Source organism: Dasypus novemcinctus, chromosome 17 (assembly GCF_030445035.2).
Source record: "Dasypus novemcinctus isolate mDasNov1 chromosome 17, mDasNov1.1.hap2, whole genome shotgun sequence".
NCBI classification, from domain to species: Eukaryota; Metazoa; Chordata; class Mammalia; order Cingulata; family Dasypodidae; genus Dasypus; species Dasypus novemcinctus.
The window spans coordinates 20,559,646-20,580,616 of NC_080689.1; the positions used below are offsets into that span (position 1 = coordinate 20,559,646).

The 20,971-nt window shown below is 37.8% G+C and overlaps 1 protein-coding gene across 8 annotated transcripts in view; it reads left to right on the forward strand.

Moving 5' to 3' along the window:
• LTBP1 (latent transforming growth factor beta binding protein 1) overlaps window positions 1-20,971 on the forward strand; it is a 410,312-nt gene that overhangs the window by 260,239 nt on the left and 129,102 nt on the right. For all 8 annotated transcript variants that reach the window (XM_058278378.2, XM_058278382.2, XM_058278380.2 and 5 more), the window contains 2 exons: window positions 14,220-14,342; window positions 18,303-18,470. In XM_058278378.2, coding sequence (XP_058134361.1) covers window positions 14,220-14,342; window positions 18,303-18,470 — 291 coding nt within the window. The remainder of the gene's footprint in view (window positions 1-14,219; window positions 14,343-18,302; window positions 18,471-20,971) is intronic.

Consider the following 20,971-nt stretch of genomic DNA (forward strand, 5'->3'; position numbering starts at 1 on the left):
TACTCTGCCACCATCTCGCTGTCTCTCTTCTCATTTTAAATTTCTTTCTTCTTTATTCGGGTTCATTATCTTACCATCTTCTTTTGCAGCCTGCCATATACTTTTTTATATTTTTTGCCCTCCAGCAGTCCTATGATCTGTTCTGTTGTTCAGTCTCTTGGGGTGGCAAATAGTAGAAATACAACTCGAACTAGCCGGTTGATGGAGTTGGCAGCACAGGAGGAAGGCCTGTTCTGACGGAAGTAAGCAGGAAATAGGGTGAGTCAAAAGGTCCTGGGGCCCATGCAAATCCAACTGACCGTGGTGCTCAGGACTAGGTTGTGAGCTTGATTTTGAATAGTCGAGCCAAAATTCATGACAGTTTGTCCACCTGCAGCTTTGTCTCTTTCCATTGCTTTTCATCTTTTGTGTCTTTTCCCACTTCTATGGGGCCCTCAATTATTGAGGCAGATTCTTTAGCAATTCCTTTTCATTTGGCTTTCTGGACAAAGATAGGCCAAGGGATGAAAGAGGTCTCATCTCATTTATTTCTGCTTTGGTTTGACCTGAAGATGCTTTTTTCAAAGAAAGGAGATACAGAGGTTCTGGCTTAGGTTTGACTTGATGGTTGAGGCATCTGTTCAGTTGGGTGGCATGCACGTGCCTGAGGAAGTTAAAGTGCCAAAATGTTATTCACTGCTTGTTGACGTTCCTGAAAAGATGCATAAATTTGTGAGCAACTTCCTGGACGATTCTTCTTTCTAGATTCCGGACGTATCCTCCTCCTCCATCTGTCAGGAGGCGTGAGGAGAGAGTTGGGGGGATGTGGCCATAATGCACGTATCTGGCCACTCCCTGGGATCCCATGTCCTTTCTCTCTCTCTTATTCATTTTTGTAAACTCAGAGCACAGAGCTGATAATAGATGTTCAAAAAATAAATGAATGAACAAAGGATTCTCTCTCTCTCTCTTTTTTTTTTTTTAGGAGGTACCAGGAATTGAACCCGGAACATTGTACATGGGAAGCAAGTGTTCAACCACTGAGCTACACCTGCTCCCTTTTTTAGGAAAGGATTTTTTTTTCCCCATTGATAAGAGACTTTATTATAGCTTTAATAGGTCAAATACCAATGCTTTTCAAATAAAACTAAGCTTTTTTTCAGTGATTCCTGATAAGCACAGCAACCGTAAACCTGTAAAATGGATATGCAGAACTAAGTAATAATAACAATAAAACAGCTATTGATTAGTGGCGTGCCAGACACTTTGCCAAAGAAGTACTTAATATCTATTATCTTCTTCATACGCCTCAGAAATTTTTTTTTTTTTTTTTTTTTTTGAGGTAATGGGGCTGGGGAATGAATGCAGGACCTCAAAAGTGGGAAACTGGCACTCAACCACTGAGCCACATCAGCTCCCCTGAATTGGTTTCCTTGTTTGTTTGTTTTTTCTTGTTGTTTGTTTCCTTTTCCTTAGGAGGCACTGGGAACCGAACCTGGGACCTCCCATGTGGAAAGCAGGCACTCAACCACTTGAACTACATCTCCTCCCCTCAGAATAGCTTTTTGAGGTAGATGCTGTTATTAACTCCATTTTACACATGGAGAGAGTAAGTCTAAGAGGTTAAGTACCTTGCTATGGCATATAACTAGTAAGTGTTAGATGTAGAAGTCAAGTCCAGATAGAGTGTGATCAGAATTTGAGTATTCAACCCCTGTCTTCTATTGTAGAGGAAGGGACTGACAAGTTACTCCATAGGCTACGCTATGCACATTGCTCTTTCACTATGCGATCTGGACATTATTAATCGCAAGTTGAAACAGAGATGCAGAGAGAGTATATAACTGGGGTCACACAAATAATAAGAGGCCCAACCAGGATTAAATTCCCAAGCCCCCTCTTTCGCAATGTGCAACATGGCCTCCTTTACTAATTTTATATGGATTTGTAAACTATTATTAATATAGATATAAGCTAATAGAACAGAAGATGGGCTGTATGTTCTGAGAGCTAACTGAAGTCAAAGCAACTGCTATTTATTTGTTTGTTTTTTTATAAGAAAAGATTTTTATCTAATAGATTCCTTCTACTGGCAGGTTCAAGGTTCTGTACAGCTCATATTAAAAGAAAATACCACTTTAGAAGTGAAAGTGAAAATTTGCTACTAATCATTTGCTTTTTAATTTAGCAGAATAGAATGGAGAATTCTTTAAAGTTTGTTAAAGCTTGACTTGTGTGTTTTCCTCTCCTGGTGTAGCTGAGTGACCTTTAACAAGTTTTGTACATACTGAGCATATCAAATGGTTCTAATGGTGAATTCCTCTGATGGTCTGTAACACCTAAATCCAGGCTTATGCTTGTCTCAGGAGGATGTTTGCAGAACAGTATTTTACTTCTTGGCAAGGATTCTGGAGTGAAGAGTCACAGAAAATTCCATTTCATGGTGCCTCAAGAAGGCACCACTAAATTATACTACAGAGAGATTGACTCATAAAATAATATGATTTCATTCAGCATAATCCCTGAAAATTACTATTGAGAAAAGGGCTTAATTTCCTTCCTTCTGTGATATGATTGGTCAGTAAAATTAAATAGAACTTTCTCACATTACATATGTACACTCAGTTTCCCTAGAGCCTTGAAGTCTTTTGATTTTGTTATCCTAAAGTTTTTCAAAGGCATCCATTAAGTGTCTAATAATGTGTGTGCTCCCCATTGTTCTTACAGTCTGTCTTCTCAGTTTACAAAGCACATTGAAAATTAAAATGATTAATAACTAGAATAACATTATTTCCTTCAATCAAGTGAATGAATGTCTTGAAACAACTTTTGTTAATGTGCTCCCTGTAACAAAGAACCAACTGTGCACAAGTTAATTTGAGGAGCTTTCAAATAATTGCCCGCAAAGTTGAGTTTTTCCCCCTTCTAGTGGTGCTACAATTATCTTTTCAAGGGAATGATTTATTACACATACACACAGAGCTCTAAAACCTGTCTCACTGCCCCCAACATTATAGAATTGTTATAAATTGTTTCATTTATCCTAACAAACAATTCAGTTTTTTTCCCTCTGGTGGATCTAGGGCAGCTTTCATCATTTGATTATTATACTAAAAGTTTGGTGTAGAAGCAGAAATAAATGGAACAATACCTCATGGAAATAATAGAATCTCCTACTTCCATACTGCTCTCCTCTCAAGCTGGCAAGTCCTTCTTTCCATTTTCAGTACTCTCACTTGCCTTTTTAAAAAGTTATGTGTAAATCAAAGCTTTAAGTGTAGAATTAGGTTCGGTAAGTAATTGGGGATCAGTGTTAGTGAAATCTTTTATGAAAAGCAAATATCTCTATTGACATACTAAAATCACTTACCAATTTCATGAGTTTGCAGGATATATATAATTTAGTATTATTTTCTACATTTTTAGTTCTATGCTGAGGTACTAAGGGCGTGGCCAACATATATAACTAGACGCCAGCTACACTTTTACAGTCCTATGTATGTACATTCCTTTTGCATGGATATTCTTGAATATTTTTTAGATGATTCATTCTTAGACAAATTGGTGGGGCACTCCTGAGCTGCAGGCTGAGGATATGTGATAAATCATAGTAAGACGTCATTCCTACCCTTAAAATTTAATGTAAATCAGTTTGAATCAGCAGGATGTAGTTTGCTTTATTCACTCTCCCACTTCGCCAAATTTTAGCTGACTCCAGATAAGCTTGTTCAAGAAAATACGAAAGAGTAGTCCACATAACTTTCTTCAGTGTCATTTTATTGTTCCAGTTGCTTTGCTTTAATAAATTTATAAAATAGATACATTAGAGCACAGTAATACTCATTACAAAAAGTTTTACCACCTGGCTCCTTTTAGATAGAAAGCTCTCCAGAGTGCATCCAAACCAAATTTTATCTAGATAAAAGACCAAGCACATCTTTTCAGGGGCATGACTGTCATTAAAGGAAGCTCACCAGTCTTGATTCATATTCCAATTGAATAACCCATATGCAGTTTTTGGTTTTGAAGAGCTGACCTGGACTGTAACATACATTTCAGACCTCTTAATGATTGGGAAAAAAAAATTGAGTGTGTGAACTGCAGTAGGGTGAGCAAGTAAAGGAAGACTTATCTTTGAATGCTTTGGAAAAACTGGGTAAGTGAGGACCAGAAAGTGGAGGTGAGACTCAAGAAAGCCTGCATGGCTGGAGAGAAGAATGTGGCCAGGGTATGCTGATGAATCAAAACAGTAAAGTATGGTGAGATGCACTAATTCAGGCCGTTAAGGCATGGTTCTTAAGATTAATTACCTGCACCATTTACAGTCCAACAGGCTTTGTGATACATGCTGGGAAGACATGTATCAGATATACGTTGCTTTAACATGGAAATGCCTGAAGGCCATTAGAACAGCCTTTTGCAGATTTAGAAGTAAATGGATTGTGGCTTAAATAAATGTCATCATTTTCCACTTATTCCCAAAGGTCTAGTTAATGAAAATATGGAAGTTACACACACACGCAGAGTTAATAGTTTTACTGACATTTTATCAGTTTTTGCACTCAGCATTCATTGTTTCTTATATCCTGAGCTTGCCTTGCTGGGATCACATTTTCCTTTGAAGGAGGTCTGCCGGATAAAATTCCTATTAGCCTACACTTATACTAAAAAAAAAATTCATTGTTTATCTGAAATTCAGTCTTAACTGGGCATCCTGTATTTTTAATTTGCTAAATCTGTATTTGATATGCTTAACCCTTCTCTTAGTGCGAATCACTGGGATATCTATATGTTATATGTATTTTGCCCTCATTTTGTATTGATAAGACTGGTCAGGTATAAAATTCTAGGTTGACAGTTATTTTCCATGAATACTTTTAAAAGACTATATAATACCATTGAGTTCTGGCCTTCATGGTGTTAGATGAGATGTTTTACTGATCTCTCAAGATCATCTCTTCATTTGTTATGTTCTATAGTTTTATCACAATATGCCTATACTGGGATTTATCTTTATTTTACTCAGTTAGCAGAGTACAATGCCAACCTGAAGACTCCTATCTTTCTTCAAATTTGAAAAATGTTCACCTATTAATCTCTTCCAAAAGTGCTTCTTCACCATTCCCTTCATTCTTTCCTTCTGAAACTACTGTTTGACAAATATTGGCACCTCTCTTTTTCATGCCTCTTAAATGTTTCATGCTTTTATCTACTTGTCTTTTTGAGTGAATACCTAAGTTCTATCTTCCAATTTTGGAATAATTCATGCCTATGGTATAAAATCTAGAAGCAAATGTCTAAGAAAATTACTATCAGCCACCATCCCCCACCAAAATCCTTATAATTTGCTCTATTTCCTGTCAGTATATCTGTATGCATGAATATCTATATGTGTGTGCATGCACGTATGTGTGTATGCATATTGTATAGCTACTGGGGACTATATTTCATGGCTAGCTATGAAAGCTGCTTTTTTTACCCAATATATAATGAAAGTTTTCCAAAGTTACTAAATATTCTTCTGAAGATAATTTTAATGGTATCATGGTATTACAGTTAACATAGAATAATTTACTTAACCATCCACTTAATATTGACTTCTCAGCTTGGTTTCTCTTTTTCCTTGTTATAAGTAATGCCATCAGAGGTGTGAACATGAATCTTCACATGAGTCTGTGATTAGGTTTAGAAGAGAAATTATTGGTTCCCTAGCTTTTGATCCATCCTGTCCACATTACCTTTTCAGGAAGGATTTACAATTTCCCTTCTAACTAGTAGTCTAGGATTTAGCCTCCTTTCTTCTTCCCTTGTGTTCTTTTCTTTACCAATTTGAAAAAACGAAAGGGCAGGTAATAGTACATTTTTCTTCTGTACTGCACATTTCTGTTTAGGCTTTCCCTGGGGTATTTTATATTGAAAATAAAGAGCAAGATCTTTATTTTTATTATTTTAATATTTATTTTCTTACTGGAACTAAGTTTCATTGGTTCCAATAATTTCTTCTGAATTTTCTAGGTAGCAATAATTTACTTTCAAATAATTGTAATTTGTTCTGGGAAAGTTGATGATGGAATGGGAGAGCATTTGGGGTTGGAGGAAATTCTGATCCAGGTGTGGAACATGCTTGTGACCGATGAATCCCACAAAATAGGTGAAGGTGAATGATGAGACTATAAAGGTGTTTGGAGGACCCAGGCCAGTGGCTAGCGAGTATAACCTTCTTTCAAGGTTACATTTAATGTAGATGGAAGGTTTATATGTTTCGTTAGTTATGCCACTGCATTGAAAATCCTGGTTTGCTTCTGTGGGAATTGGTGTGATAGTGTTTTCATGGAGCTGAGCCTTTTCTCTGATATTATTAGTAAGTCATTGTACCTCTTCAGTTTTATCACGAGATCTTTAACAAAAATATTTATGGACTCAGAGTTTTTTGTTTTGTTTTTTTCTCTTTGCTTTCCCTTGGATTCTGATATACTTTCCTTCTCATATCATCCCTTCCTGGCTCTTTTATCAGTTAAGAGTTACTTTAAGAAAACACTCATGTATTATTTTTCACAATCTTGGGTCGGATTTGCCCATCTGCTGAACTAGGCCGGGTGGGGATGATTCAGCTAGGCTCAGTCAAGTGTCTGTAGTCAGCTGATGAGTTGCTGGGATGGTACAGGATGGCCTCAGTTGGGACATCTTGGTGCTCTCACAGATGGTCTCTCATCCTTTAGGTAGCTAATTTGTGTTCTCATGGAGGTAGCGAGGGTCTAAGAGAGGGAGTGAAAGCACACAAAGCTTTGGAGGCTTATGCTTAGGTGTGGACTTGGTGCCCTGTTCCTTCCAGCACATTCTGCCAGCTGGAGGAAGTTATGAGGCCAGCCTGGATTGCGGGGTTGAGGAAATAGGCTCTACCTCTTCATGAGAGAAGCTACAGAGTCCATGGCACAGAGCCTGGATACCAGGAGGGGTGAAGAATTGGGTTCATTTTTTAAATCAACCCATCATACTTTGAATTGGTTTATACTGACTTAGCCAAATATAAGCGGCATTTGTTTGAGAAAAAAAGGAAAAGAAGTTCTTTATTTGTATTACTGTGAGGTCACTTCCAGCTGAAGTTAAGAGCCATATTGAAAAATATCCTGGTGAATAAGCATTAATTTGATGTTATATTAGAAATGACTAGATAATTATATTTTAAGTACATTTTTATTGAAATATAACTTGTACAGAACAGTGTACAAATTATCCCAAAGGGAACATACCTATGTGATTATCGCCCCAGTCAAGAAATAAAGGCCTGTACTTTAGAATCCTCATTTCGTCTCTTCCCAATCTTTATTCCCTCCTTCATTTCCAAATGTAATCACTGTCCTGACTCTCATACCCACAGATCAGCTTTGTCTGTTTAGGAGCTGTCAGATCTTTCAGTCTGTGCCTGGTTTCTTTTACTGAACATTAAGTCACCAATAACGTGTTCATGTTTAAAATTCTAGCTAGCGAAGTGCTAATATCCATGGATGTTTTCATTGAAAACCTTATCAATGACTTTTTACTCCTTCTTTTAACATACTCTTCTATGCCTTCTCTGCTTCTGCAGTGTTTCTTGCCAGCTTTGTCTCTAAAGTTCCCTTCAGTTCCATGATCAAGGCAATGTGTTGTTGTGATATTTATTTCTTGCTAGGAGGAAGTAGGGAAATAATGTGGGTACAAAGAATGAGACTTAGAATCCATCGTCTTGCTTACATTTGGGAAATAATAGTAGAAAATCAAAAGTATGGACGAAGACTGAAGTCAACCCAACTTCATAATTCACTTCTTCTAAACACTTAAAAACTTTTTTAAAAAGCTTTAAAAAATATTCTCGTTGAGCCTACCAGATACTAATCACATTGTTTTGTTATATTTAGTGACTTAATTCTAGACACTGTGGGTAACTAATATACTGAGTTCCGTTTTACAATGTCATGGGCCCAGAGGAATGGACAGATGTTTTACTGACTTGACAGTGTTATTCCACGGTCCTGGGCACCCTCTTAGAACTATTGCCACCATCTCTGGTTTAAATAAGCACAGTACTTTCAGTAAGAATTTGAAGAGCTTTTGATCTGGATGTAAATATCCTATTTCAGCATTTACAAATCTGTTTGGAAGCCATTTCTGTCCATTTTAGAACTGTTTTTTTGTGGTGTATCTTCTTACTGTGTTCATATCACTGGGATAGGATTCAAAAAGGAAATGTCTGTTGATTTTATTCACTTTTCCTCAGGAAAGACAGTGGTGAAATGAGTCATTAGCACATTGTCTCTCCCAAGAGCTCTTTGACTTTAAACTCTGGGGCTATAAAATCAATGGGAAGATGTTTGTTGTATCCTAAGTGACAAGGAAAGCACACTGATTCATGTTACTGTGTCTGTTTTAAGGAGAAATTCATGTATTATCTGTGGATTGTAGTCATAAATCAAAGACCAGGAGAATAAGTATATGTTATCAGAAGCATCTTCCATGTGTAGTACACATGTATCAAGAAATAAAAACAAGCTGTTCTCTGGACTCTGATAATTCTTTTTATCACATCACCCTGAAGATAGAGGAATCGCAAAGGAAGGGAGTTGCTCGAACAATGTTTGCTGCTTTTCAGTGAGTCTAGTGACTGAGTCCATCCAATGCTGGATTATTGTTTCATAATGGCTGGGACAGTAATAGATTGGAAGGGAAGGCTTCTAAAGCAATGAGGACTAGGTAGAAGCAAATAGAACCACGAAGAATCTTACACTCTATTTTGCAGGTCCAGTTCCACAGAGCAACATTAAAAAAAATGTGCTCTATAGGCTGCCAGTTGAGAGGGATGTTATTAGATGTTGTATGAAAACGGGTTCTGTGGTGAAGTGTGTGAAAAACACTGAGTTAAGCAAGGAAAAACAAAACTTACCAAAGGACTTGTTGGGGTCTTTAATGTATATAAAATGAGCAGAGTTTTTCAAATGTATTTCAAATGTATTTGGCCACAGAGCTCCTCTTCTGGCAAAGACCTTTAGCAGAAGTCTCACAAAACATATGTTTAATATAAAATATTTTGGGTAAAATGGCTCCCAAGCATGGGTCTTCAATCATTTTTGCTCAATTATTTCTAAAATAATTTTGAAAAGCATTTTTCACACATTTTTAGGTTAATATCTACATTTTTTTCATCAAAAGTTAAATGGCTGCCATAGATTAATTTCTGGCATGCTTATTTTGCATACGTGCTTTAAATATATTTTCATCTAATCCTTAGAACTGCAGATTTGGCTCATTCAACTTTTGAAAAATGTCTGCCATGTAATTTAATTGGCAAAGCCAGGCTTCTCTATGAAAGCAATCCAACTTATCACCTTTCCTATGACACTCCTTCAAGAGAGGAAATGTTTGCAAACTGTTCTGTCTCTGAGAATTTTACAGTGCAAGGCAGTGCACCTGGAAAGGTGTATGGGTAAGAGACATACCTTGTCTTTGAGAAGAGGAAGGTGCTAAGGAAAGGGCAGATGGGAAAGGATGACTGACAGATGTTTTCTTAGGCAGATCACTTTTAGAAAAGGAAACATCTAAAGGCTGAGGGTCTTGAAATTGATTCCCTTAAAAGTGTCCAAGCCTGTGTGTACCTGATGGAATATCTTCATATACCTTCAGGGGCACGTGTACCCTGTGTGAAGACTGCTTCTCTAGAAGTTTAAGGTCAACATATATGTCCTTTTAGAGAGTAAATGCCCCTCCCTTTGGGTAAGGGATCTCTTTTAAAAAGCTAACTGGCCTGTCTGGCTGGGAAAAATATTCATTTCAAAAGATAGTGGTTTCTGCTTTCCTGTGGAAGTCATATTGCTAAAATGGAATTTCTGTCCATCAGCAGAAGCTGAACATACACAGCTGACTCCACAGAAAGCTTCATATTTTCACACAGCATAAAGATCTTCGTGTACTGTTCTCACATTGTACCTAATTCCTGTTGCTTACTGGGCATGCCTCATTTCCTATATAAATTTGTATCACTAAAAAGGAAGTAAATTTTTACTTGCTTTGTTAAACATACATGCTTTCCTGTAGGAGAATAGATACATAAAAGTGTATTTTATTTCTCATATGGGCCTTTACACTGTTCGTAATATATTGTGCATTATGTGCCATACTTTATTCTTTGGCATTTTCAACCCCAGCAAGTGGCAGATTGATTTGAAGTCAGAGAATATTTAAGCTAGAAATAGCCTTGGAGATTATCTACTTCAGCCCCATTGTGTGACAGGAGAGGAAAATGATATCAAAAGAAATTAAGCGACTTGCTCCATGTAATTAGAATCCTAGTTAAATGAAAAACTAAGTTTTCTTGGGATATTTCTCCCATCAGATTCCCTCACCTCCTTAACCCTTTTTCAGAATAGGATCTTGGACAAAATCATCTGTCAAATGAGAATAATGGTTCATGTGTTGCTCATGTCCCAGAATTACGAATATCCAATGAGATAAGGTGTGCTATACAAAATAATAAGGAATAGTGAAGATGATAATGATGAAGTTCCTTATAGTAATCCTGTACTGGCTTATTGCGTCATTCCTCAGTGCTGAAATACTTAGACCTTGCTGTAAATTAGGTTGTTTAAAGAGAGTCTCCTGATATGTATATTCCCTCCCTACTCTGCATTTTTATGCCAATATTCAACCATTTTAAATCTGTAAGAAGAGCAATTTTATATTTTTCAACTTAGTATATGGCCTGGGGTACATGGTTAGCATTACTAGGCAGAAACCTTCTACAAGTGTTAGTGGAGAAGTATGTAAATCTCCTTCATGTTAGCTTAGGCTCTTGGACTTTGCCCTCTCTAAAGGAGTACATGGGGCTCTAGAAGCATCCCTCTTTGTGTCTGCTTCTATAAACTTCTAGACTGCCCTAACGTAGCACTCAGATGGAGAAGTGGGGATGGGTGACTGGCTCTAGGAGGGCACCAGTCCTTTTGAGCCGCTCATTTTGGCCCTCTTTAAATTTAAAATATAAGTTTACCTATAAGCAGTGGTTATACCATTCCTTCGAAGGAATGACCGGTTTTTAGAGAAATTGGATGGTCTACAGAGAGGGAACAAGGAACAAATTAATTTGATTGTCTATTTGTTTTTCACACTAAGTACTAGAGTACGTTTGGTTTGGTCAGGATATGTTAAGGAAGATTGGCTGGCTGTATAAAATATGAACCTTCTGAAGTACAATTATATTTATCAAATATGTTATTTATAAAAATTATAATTGTTAGAAGCTTTTCTTTGATTTTAAAAATGAAAATAGCCTGAATTGAATTTTAAATAGAATTGAAGTTTAAACAGAAGTGTAATGCACAATTTGCCATTCATGTTCCATAATATTGTTAAACTTTGGTCTGATACTGTCTTCTCTTAGATAACTTCTAATACCCAGTATTAAATATTGTTCAAATATTCTTAAGCAATAGAACTTTTTTAACAAATGCCATCTTTTCACTCTAGTGTATTTAAGATTGATGTATATTCTTGTATATAAACTAAGAAGCCGATCTTGGAAACCTAAGTACATCCCTAATAATAAATTGAGGCAGCTGAGAGAAACAGGAGTTTTATGGGAAGTTGAGTGTGCATCATGAAGTCAGCCTTTAGGTTCCTGGGGCCAGAATGGGGAGGGAGTGGTAGGTGGTAGGGGCACAAGCTGACAATAGTGCAGTAAAAAGAGTCTTCCATGACTCCCCTTATTTGTAGACTTTAGATTCTTTCCTATCTACACTCATCTTACTTTTAAAAATCTTAGTTCCTGTCCTCTATCCCCACGACATCATGGTTGAGGGCAAAGTTGAGGGAGAGTCAAAAACAAGGAATTGGAAGAAAGGACAAGGCAATGTTTGTAAATGAGGTATTTCTGAGTTGGGGCGAACTTCCACCTAAACCTGGTAGCAAGCGAACCGGGCTGAGATGGAGCCCTCATAGAGTATCCCAGACAAGGGACAGTTCTGGTCCCGAGAGGTGCCTGTGGAATGTGTAGTGGTGCAGCAAAGACCAGGGATCCAGGCAGTTCAAGGGAAGAGGAAAGCTAAAATCATACCCTCTTGGGGATGTGAGGAGAAAGAGAAGAGTGGAAATTTTGTCCAGCTTTTTTGACCACAACTGACTGGTTACCCAAACTTGAGGTTTAAGTTAGGACATGTGATAGGAGCTTCACTGGTACCATCTAAGCCCCAGCTTGGCATGCTTCCTGGTCCTTCATGGTGGTTTTCTTAAGGAGAATGAGTTATGGGGACTATTTCCAATTACATGCTGTATATAAATGTGCATTACAGCACAACACACACTCCAATAAAGAATCGGATGGCCAGGTGCTGGACCATTTGTGGGGCCAGGTGTATTGAAGCTATACCAGCTTCCTACTGAATCCAAGTTGGAATGCTATAGAATTTACACAGCAAAACATATCTGTTAACTCATCATTTGAATGTGGCTGAAAAATGTCATATTTTATCACTGAAATACATTAAAAATTACATGTTAGGTAAAATATATACATATAAATGTCTTTTCCTACTTGAACATGAATATAAACAAATAATGATTTATTGAGGGCTGTTTGCCTTTTTTATGTGAAGATGCTGCTGCTTTGCTGCCATTGTGTTTAATTTTAATTTAGAAAATTAATGTTTTAAGACACTTAATAAAAGTTTGTAGAAGAGTAAAAGATTGAAGGGAAAATATTATTTGAAATGGAAGTGCTACTAGCCAAAGTCTGTTTACTAGTAAGCTTAGGAGCCATACTGAATAGAATATAAATGAAAATATAAATGAGTACTCATTTTTCATTTTGAATTAACCACATTTGAAAAGCAAGTGACTATATGCTCTTTCTTTTTCAAATCACCACATTTTTATCTCTCCTTTTTCAAGTCATTTTTATTTCCTCATGGGTGGCATATGAGGATGATCTTAACGTCTCTCTTTCCAGAAGCCCTGGTTTCTTCTTTCGCTATATTCCTGAATCTTCCACTGCTGCTGAGTATTTATACTGTGACCCTGAGCTGTAAAAACAAACTCTTCATCTTCCTGCACCCTTCTCCCCTCAGAATTCCCTCCATAACACCAACAGTGTCTTTTCATCTTTTCTCAGGTTAGAAGACTCTCAGGTATCTCTGATTTCCTTCTCCCCCTCTCTCCTCCACCCCTCTCCTCCTCCGCACTCTCCCGCCCCCTCCTCCCCACTCTCCCCCCCAGTCAAATGCCATGTATTGTCAGTTACTCTTTAAACAGAATTCTCCAGTTCCTCTCTTCCTGATTCTTCCCGCTGTCACTCACTGGTCTTGCCACTGGCCTCATGTTTGCCTTACTATTTCAGTGATCAAAATTTTAGCCTCTTCTCACCCAGCCCTGTGCTGGCTCAATGAGTTTTCCTAGAGCCTGCCTTCGATTACATCTTTCTCCTGCTCAGAAACTTTTAGTATAATTCCCCATTCTCAACAAACTTGAATCCAAACCTAGCTTGGTGTAATAGCCACCTTCCCAGCTACTTACCTTCCTGAAATATTTATTGCAGCGAGTGGTTTGACTCACCATTTCTGAGCGCCTTCCCCTCTTGAGTGTGTGTGCTCATGCCCACCCACTCTGAAGCACTCCTTCCCTTTCCACCACCTCCATCCAGCTCTTCCCAGACCTCAGCGCCCTGTGAAGCTCTGCCTCCTCCTCCTGGCTAGCCTCCACCTTCTTCTCGTGGTTCTTTGCTGTCTGTTTAGACAGTTTCATTACTTAACATCTTCCAGATTGTGACATTTCTTCTAACTGTGATATCTTGAGCTGTTTTGGTATCTTTAATTTTTTACATGTATGTGCGTACAGGTAGATGGTAAATGCTTCTGGAAGAGAGTTGTTTTGCCTTAATGTCTATGTTCCAAATTGCCTAACCTATACAAACATTGAAATATACGTTCTGTGAAGGCTGGGATTTCTGTCTGTTTTGTTAACTAGTAAATCCTTAGCACCTAGAACAAAACCTGCAACATAGTAGATACCTAAAAAAAATTGTTATATAAATTGCTGATGTTCAATAAATGTTTCTTGATTTTTGGTTTTTCACACCTGCTACATTAAAAGCCTTTAGCATCCTTTTTTTTTTTTTACAGTAACTAAGAAGTTTTTATAGTGAAAAAGAAAGTGAGTACAACCCATAGCCAGTCTGTTCAACGGGGCTTGACTTTTCCATCTGAAAGAGTTGTGTTTTTCTGCAGATATTAATGAATGCCAGCTACAAGGTGTATGCCCTAATGGTGAGTGTTTGAATACCATGGGCAGCTATAGATGTACCTGCAAAATTGGATTTGGGCCAGATCCCACCTTTTCAAGTTGTGTTCGTAAGTAATGATCACTTTTTATTTCTATTTTTGATCTTTGGGGTTTATCCAAAAGAAGGGAGATACTCAATGGTCGACTGAATATCATAATTATGTAGGAAAGCTTCATTAGTTAAAAAGTCAAATGGGACAAGGCCGGCCTGATATAGTAAAATAAATCTATATCATGGAGCCTTCTCCAAAATAACATCATAACTAAACTCAGATTAGAGAACAGAGTTCTTTTATAAACTTTGATGAAAAGTTAAATAAAACTAGCGTATCAACTTTTTGTGAGAGCTGAGAAATGACAACAGAAGTTTCCTTCCTAAGTATTTTAAGCTTTCTTTAAGCAGAGTTAAACTTTGTCCCAGCCTTTGCCTTTGATTACTCCAAATTCTGAGTCACTGGAGTCTGATTTCATAAGGTTTCAATGTACTCTTTCACTTGGAAAGTCTGGGAAATAGCCTGGCATCTTGAATTTTCTGGTTCAGTTTTTAATTTCAAATATTCTGTCTTATTGTGTTAAAAAAAAAAACTTCCAAATGTCCTAGAAATTCCAATATTTGGCTTTCGAAGTCCTGTTTCTCAGATTTCCTCTTGTACCAGCAGGGTACCTGGTAGGTCATTTTGGTTCAGAAAATATAGTTTCATTAAGAAGACTAACCTCTGCACAAAAAGTAATCCAGTGTAGTCCCTGCAGATCAATGCCAATTAGCGATGGATGCACTTTAAGTATGAAGTTCTTAGTGAAAGCATTTTTTGGTTACCTTATTTTTAAAGTACTTGTACCCATAACTAGAAAAGTAGGTGAACACTGTGCAGATTTTTTAAAGCTTAAAAACTAATTCATGGTGGAAAAACTGTTGGGATCGTTTTAAGGGCAATTCTCTGCTAGTTTCTGTCTTGCTAGGTTTTTCTCTTTTTTTTTTTTTTTTTTTTTTAAAAGGTGCCAGGGGCCAGAGATAGAACCTGGGACCTCATCTCTGGGAAGCTGGTGACCAACCACTGGGACACATTGGCTTCCCTGAATTGGTTTTTTCATTTGTTTTGTTTTTTTTTTTTTCAGGAGGCACCGGGAACCGAACCCGGGACCTCCCCTTTGAGAAGTAGGCACTCTACCTCTTGAACCACATCTACTCCCCCTGTCTTTGTCCTTTTTAAGGTGGTTTTGGTATGTGTTAAGCTACATCTTTCTTGTCCTCAGATTGCTTAAATTTGCCATTTGGTCAAGACATGTTCTTCATGGGGATACTATCATTTGTTTATGGTTATGGATATCTCTAACTCTGTGCCCTAAACTGAGATGTACAGAGATGATGAGATAAAAAGCAAGTATAGAAAAACAAAAATGACATTCTCATTCATTACTTTTCATTGACTTAGTTGAGCATTTTGAAACACTGTTACTAAATACTGCTATTTTCCTTTAAAAACTGTCAAATGCAGATTAGGACATTTTGCACGTAAGTCCTTTTTTTCCATGTTCTTTTTACAGACATTTCTGATCATGTAGCAGACAGATACCTAATTATAATGCTTTTTCAGGGGCTGGTAAAATTAGATTGTAAAATTATGTTTGCGTACAAGGTACATTTGAAAACTTATGCAAGGTTTTGAAAGGTTCAGGCCAAAAATTATGTTGTTGACAATATCCAGATAATCTAGGGATAATTTTTGGCTGATTTCAATTATGTGAATAAATGTTTTAAATAGCTTTATAATTTAAGCTTAAAAGTATAAAGAGTGGATGTAGAATTTGTTGTGACTTTTTTTTTTCTTTAAATAATTTGACTTACAATCTGGTAAAAATAATTACATTTAAGGTTGCAGATTGGGTAAACTTGGAGAATGTTTTATTTAACTTTGACTAGATCTGATGTCTAGAATTAGGGGCAGACATCCAGATTTTAATAAGGTTGTAGAAATCTGCCAATGAGATTTTTGAAACACTTGCACATTTCCTTAGCATTTATTTTCCCTGACATTGTCCAAATAATACTGAATTTGTTAAATAACCATCATTCTTACTTGAAAAAGAAATCATTCAATTTTATGGTTCAGGTACGACCCAACTGGAATGATAAGTATTAAGAGATGTTTCTTACTAGTTAAATATTCAAGTTCAGAGTCTGAAGTAAAAATCTGGGATCTTCACCAGCATTGATTAGATAGACTTATTTCTCTTTCCTCTAAATTTGCCATGTGAAATACCACAGGGATATGTAGGGTTCCTTTATAAGTTGTGACTTGGACCAATCTGGGCTGATATGATGGTGAGCTATATTTTGAAGAAATCAGTGGGAGAAGTCTCATTTTGGGAAGAATCAGGGAAGAAGGTGATGCTCATAGAAATGGGGAAAAATAGTGACAGGTTTGGAAAGATGGTGGTACTGTTGATAGCCATGGGAAGTAGAAGAAGGCAGGGGATCAGCACATACTACAAGAGGCACTGAGTTTGTGTTAGTGCTTCATATTTGGAATATGTGTTCCTGGAAAGTATAAAACTATCCATAGACAGAGCATACATGCAAATGTAGGAGACCGACAGCATGTGCTCAGGCAGCATGAATTTAGGGCGTATCCAGGCCATAAAGGGTGTGGTAGAGTCAGAGAACTCCAAGAAATGCACTTGGCAATGGCTCTCCCTGTTTACGAATGCTCTGAGGTGAACACCCTCAGAATTGCTTGACTCTCCTGCCAAAGGTTACAACCACTTTTACTTTCTCTATTTGCCCACTCTTTGTCCTTGACTGAGCCAGCCTGAAAGGACGAATGTAGAAGCATGCTGGCATTTCCTACCTCTGACCTCCATGTCCCTTGCATACAAGGCTGCAGAACCTTCTCCAGACCTGCCCCACCCATCTTATGGGGAAAGGTGGAACTTGTCAAAGCAAATCCAAGAAAAGTGTAATAACCTCTGCAACTGGAGTAGGAAGACTTTCTGAGCTGCAACGAATTTTCTTTAGGAATTCAAGAGCTCTAGGAAGGATGATGCTGAGAATATGTCCATATGTTCAGTAGAAAAGGGTCCAGATATAAGACTTCTGAATTGGACTTTTGCTATTTTATGATATTCTTAACTCATTGACTTGGAGCTAATTGACAGAAATAGGAGGTTGGAGATATACTCAGGAACTTCTGCCATTGCCGTGGAAATCATGAGGAAGTCAAGAGGGAGTCCTAAAATTAGTCTAATTCAACAATTTTGTCTTGGCCTGGCTCTGGCTCTGTAGAGCACACTCCATCCACTTTTGCATTAGAAAATGAGCTTCTTGGAGGTAGGATTGTATCTTACCCATTCTCATATTTTCCCTCTGTGCCGAGTGGCATCCCAATAGTTAGATCAACTTTGACCTACTAAATTCATAGCAGAAGAATCAGGATTAGGCTCTATGTATTTGATGAATATAGCCTGGCGTGCATTAGCGGTGCCTTCTGAGAGGTTGAGCACATCATCTCTTCCTTCCCTGGCATGCTGCCTGGCTGGACCGGGGGCCTTGTGAGTCAGAAGTCACCTCCTGCCTCCCATCCACTGTCCACTACCTAGGGGGAGACCGGGTGGGCCCCGCAAGCCCCTGCTGTCCTCAGAGCGAGAAGTGCAGCTACTGGCTCACAGCATTGACTGTGTTCTGCTCCTGACCTGCTAGAGGGCATGGTTGCTCACTGACTTCTGCCTTGGCTGGATAAGAGAAATCAAACAAGGTCACCATCTTGATAGGAGGTGACTAGGTCTGTTTGGGCAGGTGGGTTTTACTGAAAAGATTTCCCTTCATTTCTGCATCCATACCTGATTTAGTGTTTGCTAAAATGGAAGAAGGAACTGGACAGGCACGTTTTCAGGGACATTTGGTTCTCTGTAATCCTGAAGCACAGTTTCTAAAGCTGACTTTAAATTAAAGGTTCATTTTGCTACTGTGCAAAAAGTTGCCCTGGTTTGTGTCGTTTCTTGTGTGATGTCAGATCTTCTCTCTACTTCAGCGGACACTCCCGTCATCTCTGAGGAGAAAGGGCCCTGTTACCGACTTGTCAGTTCCGGAAGGCAGTGTATGCACCCTCTGTCTGTTCACCTCACCAAGCAGCTCTGCTGTTGTAGTGTGGGCAAGGCCTGGGGCCCACACTGTGAGAAATGCCCCCTGCCCGGCACAGGTAAGACATGCTCAGCGTTTGCTCATGTCATTTCTAAGCCACACGAGAATGCAGGGTCACTTTGGCAGCTCAGGTCACTTTGGCATTCTGACTTTACATTTAGGTTTTAATACAATGTTGTTTGTTTTATATCACTTTTGTGGAACGACTAGAAACGAGGTTCAATCAGTGGAAAAAACCACATGCAGAGAGATTGTCCCATTTCTGTATGCTATTAGACTTCCTTTTGAACTTTAAGAAAAGCCAGAGCAGGTTATCCTTAGCTCCCAGGACTCTTAAGTCTGCCATTTCAAGATGTAGAGAACCCTAAGGTTCTGCTGGACCAGTTTTCCCAGTCCTTGCACTCATCACTTGCACGAGGACTGGACCTGCGTGGGCTGGCTTATTTGCTTGCTCACTGAACATGTGCTTACCAGCTTCTCTTATGAAGATCATGCTTCATTTCTCCATTTGGAAATGGAGGAAATTATATTCAAGATTGAATTTATCCTATGAAGATAAATAAGTCAGGGGCAGCTCCTGCCAAAATACCAATGAACTTCCAGGGAAGTTGGATATTAAGAAGTTGGTAATTGTTAGTACTTCAGTTTGATACTTAATTTGCTTTAATGTCCTGAAAGAATAAAAATATCTCTTTATGTACCTTACTTCTACCAAGGAGTCACCATCTTCTCTAGCAGGGTCAGGAAGAGTTAAATAGAAGAGGAAGACAAGTGCCCTGTAAATACTGGGCACAGTCTTATCTAAAAGAACTGATCCTAATATCACTGAGTGGGGAGGCAAAGAACAGCCTTCTGAATTCCTTATTTGATTAGACTCTTCCCACACCTAGGGAAGTACACTAACTCCCAGCGTGCAATTTAGTCCTACAGCTGTACCTTACACTGTAGCAGATAGTGTTTGAATATGCAATTAAATATCATGGGCCACCTTTGTTGATGGTTAGGATCAGAAAGAACTGGCAAGGCGGAGGATAATACAACACCGATATACTGGATAATTTTAAACATCTCCAAAAGGCCTTGGTATGCCCCTATGGGATCTGATCCACTCATTATTAAAAAGTAATAAAATAAATATCTTTATAATTCAGTGACACAGTCCTTTTTATGTTCTTGATAGCTCCTAATCCTTTACATGAACATAATTCAGGGACACTCCTCCCTGAAATACAGTTCCTAAATCTGAAAGCAATATTAAACATAAACATTTTGCAGTTAGCAAATTTTTGATTATATGTTGATTTTCTTGTGGTAGAAAAACATGTTTTTTCCCCTGGGTATATTCTTTCAAGTAAAATTAATTTGAAGAATGTATTTTCATAGATCAATGTAAAAATGAGGCTCTATTGTTCAATGTGTGATCCTTGGAAAACCAATATTTAACATGCTGAAAGGAATTTCTGGAGTGTCCTTTTTACTGAGAACTATTTTCAGGTCCAGAACATTCAAAGGAGTTCTCTTGTTCAGAGGAAGTGAAAAGTAACTTAATTTAATTGAATTTTAAAAGTAGAAATAAAAAGTTGACCATCAGCCTTTGGTGTCTGTCTTTGCTAACTGGCCTCCAAAACCAAGACCAAGGAGATTTGTGGGACTTTCCTCCTTGGGCTCCACACGGCTTTGCTACCCTTGCCTTTCCTTTTTATTTATTCAAAGGATAAGACTTATTCAGTCTCAGTGGAGATGGAGAAAATTGCAAGTGCCCAGTCTACTTTTTAAGAATACAAACCACTTTTTTGGCTTAGTTAGTGGTTCTAGGACACAGAATATCTCTCATCCTCTGGGTAATTAAACCACCTGGCCATGGTCGAACTTTTGCCCATTTATCAACTGTTTCCTTGAAAATAACTATTTCCTGATTTGGCATTTCCTCTTTCTTGATTTCCACCCATCATCTCTTTAGCAGGTCTCCCCTTCCTTACTTCCTACTTGCTATCCTGAAAATCTCTTTTCAGAAACTCATTTCCCTCTTCAAGTCTTCTTAACTAACCTCCCTTGTCAGCTGATACACTCTGTTCTGGGAAGCCCATTGGGTCCTTCAACTGGAAATTAACCATGGCTCTTTCTGTTCTTCATTTCCCAGAATTGTGATTTCTTTTTTTAAAACTCTTGCTAGTCATCTTAGATGTCACTGTGCTTCTTGTGTTAATGACTAAGAAAATTAACACCAAAGCTGGAGGAAAAGCCTGATTTTTGCTGATATTATACACACATGCGTATGTACACACATAGATAATAGCATGGGATATATAAAATGTAATTAATATAATATATCCTATACATAAAATTTCTCTTATATATGATATTATATATGTATCATATATATGATATAATATGTGATATATAATATGGCATATGCATATAATTTCTCCTAATTGGTTGATGATAGAAAATATATATATATAATGTATCCTAATTGTTTGGATGAGGAATTAACTGATGGAGAAATGTTTAGTAAAAGGAAGAGTTGTATTTTTTCTATAAATACTAAAGTTTAATAGA